Source organism: Rhipicephalus sanguineus, chromosome 1 (genome assembly GCF_013339695.2).
Source record: "Rhipicephalus sanguineus isolate Rsan-2018 chromosome 1, BIME_Rsan_1.4, whole genome shotgun sequence".
Lineage (NCBI taxonomy): Eukaryota > Metazoa > Arthropoda > Arachnida > Ixodida > Ixodidae > Rhipicephalus > Rhipicephalus sanguineus.
Genome location: NC_051176.1, coordinates 102,561,108 through 102,569,146, shown reverse-complemented (window position 1 = coordinate 102,569,146; position 8,039 = coordinate 102,561,108). Strand labels below are relative to the sequence as shown.

The 8,039-nt window shown below is 44.3% G+C and overlaps 1 protein-coding gene across 1 annotated transcript; it reads left to right on the top strand.

The window, feature by feature from the left end:
- Window positions 1-1,934: 1,934 nt before the first annotated feature.
- LOC119394682 (pupal cuticle protein 36) lies at window positions 1,935-6,612 on the top strand. The gene is made up of 2 exons (XM_037661997.2): window positions 1,935-2,083; window positions 6,030-6,612. The coding sequence occupies exons 1-2, from the start codon at window positions 2,072-2,074 to the stop codon at window positions 6,450-6,452; spliced, it is 435 nt and encodes a 144-aa protein (XP_037517925.1). The 5' UTR covers window positions 1,935-2,071; the 3' UTR covers window positions 6,453-6,612.
- The last annotated feature ends 1,427 nt before the right edge of the window (window positions 6,613-8,039 follow it).

Genomic DNA, 8,039 nt, shown 5'->3' with positions numbered 1-8,039 from the left:
AGCACGCATATGTCCAAATTTGCACGTTAAAGCAACTCTTCGTCTTTTTTCTGTCAATTCGATGTTTCATGAACACGAGAGACCATATTTAAGACATAAAACCACTACAATGGCAACTATACCTACATGCTCGCTCATTTAAGTGGTTGCGCGTGAAGGTCAATTTGGCCACTTTGGTGGCTTTCTAACTCCGACCTCACAAAAATAATGCTACGTGTTTTTGCAGATTAAGTTAGAGCAGACGCTGGGCTTTTATTCTCGAGAGTTTAAAGAGAATCGAAGGTGGCTTTTTTTTTATTGCATTTCAAAATATTTCATTTTTAGAGACATGCCTTCACTAATGATTTTTTGTTTGCGTTTTGCGTCATTCTCGGCAATCATACTTAGCACAATAGTTAAACTGATATGTGGCAACACTCCTGCAAAATTTTACAAATTCTAAGTATTATAGACGCGAAGGAAAAAAATCTGAATTTAGAGTACTATTGACCAATGTGCCGTATTTGCGATTTTTTTAAATAAAATGCGGGCTACAAAACTGCAAGATAACAACATATCGTAAACATACGTTTCTTGTAGTATGCTAAGAAAAATGTTGAGACTCACAGCTACAATAGTTATTTTGGCGGACCTCGTCAAATCCCATTTTCACGCAATTCTCAAAAAGTGGTTTTGCTGAGTGGAGACTTGCGAATTTTGTTGACTAAGGAAAATACATTTTTTTCAGCGAAATTGAAGTGGGTCCGCGGACATGCACCGACGTTCTTACCTGAACACACTGTAGCATATTGAGTGCGTGCCCGCGCCAAGGAAAAGTGTCTTTCATCTTGTTCTTCGAGCGCCTTGATGATGATATCAAGTGCGGAGCACTTTAGGGGCCCGGGCTGTCGTATGCTGTCGTATGCTGTCGTCGCTTGGCGTAACGCAGGCAAAACCACGTATAAAAATAGAAAAAAAAGAGAAAGCAAGCGAGAAATTGAAATACCGAGAAAGAAAGGGAAAAGATAGGAAGAAAAATAGAAATAATAAAGAGAGAAAAAGAGACAGAAAAAAGCGTAAAAGAGAAAAAGAAAGAAAGAGAGGAGGAATGAAACAGAAAACCGAAGAGAAACAAAGAAGACTGCCCAGCTCCGCACTTACTTCAGGCTTGGCACCACTAGTGCTAAGCTGCCTTGATTTTTTACTACGCACGCGCAAGGCGACCAAACAGAAAATGGATAAGTTCACATTCTCATGAAGCGTGACCGAACTGGGACCGAATTCCCAAGGCTTTCCTCTCCTGCGTTCTCACAATCATTAGCTGGCCTAGTTCACTCAATGTCCAGAGCAATGATTACCCGTAAGTTTCCTTTATGCAGCAATTCCAGGACGCAGTGTGTGTGTGTGTGTGTGTGTGTGTGTGTGTGTGTGTGTGTGTGTGTGTGTGTGTGTGTGGTGTGTGTGTGTGCGTGCGTGCGTGCGTGTGTGTGTGTGTGTGTGTGTGTGTGTGTGCGCGTGTGTGTGTGTGTGTGTGTGTGTGTGTGTGTGTGTGTGTGTGTGTGTGTGTGTGTGTGTGTGTGTGTGTGTGTGTGTGTGTGTGTGTGTGTGTGTGTGTGTGTGTGTGTGTGTGTGTGTGTGTGTGTGTGTGTGTGTGTGTGTGTGTGTGTGTGATTACTCTGAACTGAAGAAGTCTAACGGCATGCAATGCAGTTTATAGTCCGCCCGAAGGCGTGTGGCTCAACGCAATTCCTAAGGGAAGCGTATGGGGGTAGTAAAGCGCACATCTCGCCCCACCCTGGCTGCGTCTGTCAGGGACGAACAGTTAGACCTGCATGTCTACATGCCGTATCATGGTGGATATCCTCCGACAGGATGGCAGGAGGCTGCAGACGATAGACGCCTCGCTCCCGGAAGCGCGCTACTCCCTCCGCCAGGAAGATGGCCAGCGCTTATTGCCGCGATAACACGTGCCACGAGTCAGCTTTCACCGGTGGTAAGGTATAAAAAAGCACGGCCGTCTGTTGTTAAGCCATCACTCTCACTTCGTTGCATCTGCCCAGCCGGTGTTGTCACCCTTCAGCGTTTGACCAAGATGCTGTCCCTCGTAAGTTGTTTTCATTATTGTAAGAGGATCATCTTCTGACACCTCTTCATTAAAATCATTAAGACCTTTGGAAGTATCAAATAATTCAATGGAAGTGCTAGTACATATTCAGCATGAACATGCAGATGCATTTCAGTCTTTTTTCAACGAGCATTTATTTGCAGGCTCGAAGGAGCACCTTAGTGTTCATTTGATAAACCTTACCAGGTTCAGGAACACAGATCGCAATTATTCCAGCCCTTACCTGGGTCATACAACATGATTCAAGACTGGGCGCGTTGGTTAAGGTTGATATTGAAAGCAGCGCTAAAGACAGAAGCTCAAAACAAAGACAACAGGACAAGGCACCGATGTCCTTTGGTCCAGCGCCTTGTCTTGTGGTCGTCTTTGTCTTGTGCTTCCGTCTTTAACGTTGCTTTAAATATGAACTTGGATCGCAATACTGTTTACATCTCCATTACGTTGGGACATTTGGTTCAGCACGTATCAGGTACCACTCACCTGCTAAGTGCTGTTTTTATTTTCGCCCTCGTCGCTTACCTTTACCACAGACCGATGTCGGTAGCAACCATTATGGAATGTTGCCCTGAGAGGTTATCGAGGATGAATGCGACGATGGCATTGTTAACTGTTTTAAAAGCAACAGACTTGCACAAGCGGCTGTAGGCAAATAGTGATGTGGTACAGAGTACAAGGCTGACAGACTATGACGTCATGTATGTGCCCCCCCCCCCTCTGCCTCTTTCTTTACTCTTCTAACTTTCAAACTCCCAGATCCCTTTCCCCAATTTTACCGGCAATTCTAAACTGGTCAACATTCCTGCCTTTCCCATCTTTCCTGTTTTCCTTTTTTGTTTTGGGTTTCGTCCTGCAGTGTCCTATTAGAATTATATTGTTCGTTAGGGCTGGGCTGTATAATGAACGTCAGCGTGTAAGTCTATAACCAGCACACTTCGGTAATATTAGTCAAGTGCTTTTCGCCGCACTCATTTTCGTATCTAGTCTTCAGAAGACTCTCTTATACTCTGCAGTTTATAAAATGTTACGAGGTAGCAGGACTGCTTTTTATAGGCAGCGGCGTATTGTTGACTTGATACCCAAAAATCACCCACTGATTCACTGAGCAACGACTTCAAGACCACCACAAGCACTGGTTTGTCTTCACAAAAGAACGCCAATCGCTTATTTGCACTCCCAACAGCATGAAACATCACTTTTCTCTATTATTAACGACAACTAAAATAACAAAATGCTCTCGGTTCCATAGATTGACTTCAATACTTGAAAGTTCTGAGTGATATTTTAGGTCTAATTTGTGAAGTCCTTTAATTGGACATGGCAGATGTCCGAACATGCCGCTTTCCAATCTACAGCTCCTAAACTTTCATGCAATGTCATTGTGATTATTACCTGTAGCCCAAGGAAAGTCGCGAAATTTTATAAGATAGACGCTTACCATGTACTCAACACTCTACAAAATTAAGCATAACTGTTTTCGGCGGCATGCGATTGTTCTCCTCGGTATCAATAAATAAATAAATAAATAAATAAATAAATAAATAAATAAATAAATAAATAAATAAATAAATAAATAATTCGGGCGCGTTTACAATAAAGGCTATTTCACACTTGCTACCACAGTCAGTTACAACCTAAGAATAAATACAAGCTCCTCCCACAGCCATCACTGTCCCAACCAGGCAGAATTTCCATAGACGTTCCATCCAATCGCATTTGCTCATGTTCATGACGCCACACACTATTCGAGTGTTTCAGACAGAGACAGTAGGTGTTCTCATGCACACGCATGTTCATCGCTGGTTTTAAGCAAAAAATTTCAACGTCCTGGCAAATTCCATGAGGAATTCCGACATCACTGCTTTGCCAAAAGGTATTTTTTGAGTAGTAGCGACAAACCTTTAGTTTCGAATATGCGTAGTATTTACATTAGCACTAAAAAAGGTACTTGCGGTTAGCAAGGAAACTAGCTTGCACGACTCTATTGCATGTATGACTGACAAGTGCGCCGCGCTTCTATGGGCGTAGTTTATATTTATTCTTAGGTTGCAACCGACTGTAGCACCGGGTGCGCGACCATTTGCGATTGGCGACTTAAAATCAGCTCAAAACGACCGATGATCCCACCTTTTAGCGCAACGAATACCCGTCACCACAGAGCCTTCGCATGTGCTCCCACTAAATAAGCTGGCGTCCAGTTTCTGCGCATCTGATTGATTTCGACTGCTGTCGGTTTCGACTGCTGTCGCGCGACTGAAAAATCCAGCAGCGAGCGACTGAGCCAAAGCAGTTGCTTTTCTATCAAAGCGGCCGCAACCAATCGGATTGCAAAAAATGGTCGCGAAACTGGGGTGCAATCGCGGAACGATTCTATTCCCGATTCCAATGCCATATTCTATGCTATTCTTATCATCCACCACTCGCGGCTGGCTGATCGCGTTGATAACGCCGACGGACCGTCGTTCTGACCAATGGCCAAGCGCGAAAAGCACGAAAAGCATTGGAATAAAAAATAGAATCGTTCCGCGATAGCACCCCTTCTTGGATGCGCTGACGTCATCGTTCTTGCAAGATTTCTGACTGGATGGGCTGCCACAGATTAAAGACCATGTGTGCGAGTAAATCAAGACATGAAGGAGGTAGGAGGCGGGATTTCGCACATTCTCCTGCCTCTGCGATGCTGTAACTCTCTTATCCCATTGTGACTAGAGGTGCGCGAATATTAAAAAATTTCGAATAACGAGTCGAATAGTGTTCTATTTGATTCGGTGGTCGAATCGAATAGCGCATATTCGAACTACCGAATATTTTTCGAATACTTTTCGAATAATCAGCAGCAGTGGGAAAACCTGAAAGGAGTAAAAAGTTCGAAGAGTGATGGATCATATTTCTTGTTTTAATTACTACATTACGAAGATCCAAGCAGTTCAAGTTTTTACGGGACTATAGAAGCTTTACTCAACACCGGATAAAGGAATTTCTTCTTTAAACTCCAGTGTCGCCGAAGTGAATGTGTCCTTAATCCACTGTCGTTATCATGAGATTCATTATGATGTTCATTCATGAAACGTTATTTAACTTTTAGGTCTGAGTGTTATTTAAAAGCTGGTAACAAAGTACTACCTTGATACTAAAGTAACTGCTTTGTTCATCCGACAATAAAAAATATACTTCGAAAGATGTAGCCACTGCTGTATGTGGGATGACCTCAGTTTACATTATTGCAGTATTGTTTGTCGGTTAAGTGTTGCGGAATTCTAGGCCTGTTATAAAAATCGTTGCCCTACTATTCGAAAACGATTCAAATAGTATTCCATTCGTATTCGTATTCGATTTGGTATGATCACTATTCTATTCGTATTCGATTTGGTTCAAAATTTCACTATTCTCACGCACCTTGTTGTGACCGATTATACTCCTGTGTGCGTGAAGTAGCTGCTTTCTCTCTCCTTTTTCTATTTCTATTCACTTACACCCAGTGTTGGGTAGCAAACCAGATGCTTGTCGTGTTAACCTCCTTACGTTTCCTCTTCTTGTTCTCTCCCTCTCTCTCTGTCTCTCTTTCAAATTTGAAACATTGAAAATCATAGCCTCGTTCTACGTTATGAGATTTTTCAGGAACCCGATTTGTTATAAGTCACAGCCACTAGCGCACTGTCTGTATGTTGAGGTGGAATACAGAACTAGCGATAATAACAGAGACTAAGAACACTCAAAGGTGTCGACGAAGTTGGAGAGTGACAGTTTGAATAAGGTGTAGCTGCTGAGTTTTTCTTTTTCTTGTTTTTTTTTATTGTTACTGATTTGAAGACACCAAGCTGACTTTGAATCACGCAGGCTTTCAACGATAGCAATACATTTGTTATCTTCTTAGTTGGACTCACTGTGCTCTCACTGACTATCATCATTTCCGAAACTAATCACGCAGGTCCTCGTTCTTCTGGGCGTGAGCGCCTGCTTCGCCGGTGACGTCCTCCTGGGCGGTGGTGGCTACGCCGGAGGCGCAGGCCTGGGCACCGGCTTGGGAGTCGGCGGATACCCCGTGGGTGGTGGCTTCGGTGCCGGCTACAACCAGCAGGCTGGGGCCTCGCAGGGTGGGTTTAGCGCCAGCGCATCTGGACACAACCAGGGAAGCGGAGCCTTCGACAGGGGCAACGCTTTCAAGAACGTCCAGGGATACAGGAACCAAGCTGGCCACCGCAACAGCCAGGGCTTCTCCGAGTCCTCGAGCAACCGCTACGGCAGCGGCTTCGGTCAGGGCAGCGCCGGCTTCAACCGGGGTGCGTCCGGTGCTCAGGGATCTTTCGGAAAGCAGGGATATGGCAGTAGCGTCGCCGGCTTCGCTGGTTAATAAACTACTCTGACGTCACGTTTTCACCATCATCCCACCACTCCACGTCAACAAACTAGTCTCGAGCAGAGAAGACACTGCTCATGAATCAACAAACCCCTGGTCGAACAGAATCGACAACGGCGGTAGATGTTATGTACACAGAATATGAAAAATAAATGATTTTATTGACAGTTATCCAATTTCTAAATGTCTTCATTGACTTTCTCTTCTTGATATATTCAGGTATGGAGTATATTCTAAACTGGTGAGAGAGAAATAAGATGTTTCTTGGGAAGGAAGAGATGTTATTTGCCTAAGGTGGGCGGCCTCACTAGTCCAGGAAGACGTGGATTTTAGGCATATCCTGACCACGGTGCACCAGCTGTCGTTAACTATATTGTAACGATTCTTTGCTCTCGGATTTATCACACACAACTCACGGTCTAGTGATAAACAAGAAGTAACGTGGATGGAGCATCACTTGGACTGCTGAGAAAGTGCGAAAGAAAAAGCAACCCGCTCTACAACTTCGCGTGATAACAGCAGGGTTGTACCACACATCACAACCAGGATGACCCGAGTTTGGAGAAACTCGGAATCCGTCTGAGCTCTGGCGACACGCAATTTAAACGAGCTAACAGTACGAAAAGGTCAAATCCATCTTTCAGCGCACGCTGCGTTCCACTGGTTACGATGAAACGCAGCGGCACGTCAAGGGCGGTCGACAAAGTTGGGTGGTGTGTTCGAACCAGAGGCATCTTCTTTCATTTGTTTGTCGTTCCACTGAGTGCGAAAGCGCACCCATGCAAGAAAAGTGTCAAATATTTAGTAACGATACTTTTTACAGCCACGGGCTGTTTAAATTCATTTTCAAGATTTTAATGTCTGCACTAAGTATTCTTTAGAATAATGAGCACCGTGGCCTTTGAGATTAGTTCCGGCCACCGTGGTTCCGGCCGAGCGCCTTACATCGCGGCCGCAGCTAATCGCCGAGGCCACGCGTGTACAATGATCATGGTCGGCCAGTACATTCTGACGTGCTGCTCGGCCGGCGCGCGCCCTCTTCGTCGCCTTCTGCATCTTGGTAGCATCTGCGCCCGGCTGATGAGCTAATTATGGGCGGTACACCTAGGTAATTAAGTCAGCACATGCTAGGACCAAACCAATTAAGCGAAGTCCTGCTAAGAACGAGGTAATTAGGTCACATCTTAATAAGACCATGCTAATAAAGCCGAGTAAAGCTCTAACTGTGCTAGTTAAGGTCATACTAATTTGCATACCGCTAATGAGGAACGGGCTAATTAAAGTCAGTTAACTGGGATCTAACAAACATCATGCTATTTAGAATCGTGCTAATTAGTATTAAGCTAATTAGCAACGTATTAACTAGGACCCTGTTAATTACACACGAGGTAATTATTGCCGTGTTAATTAAAGTCTTACCAATCAACACAACTGTTCAATATCATGTCAATTAAGCCCTAGCTAATCAGTGCTATTAAAATTCAGCCCGAACTGACATGGTTTTCACTCCGAAGCAGTCCGAGCAGAATGAGTAGACAAGCCACGTAAAAGCTGGAAGATCACAAGCCAGGGGCGTAGGCA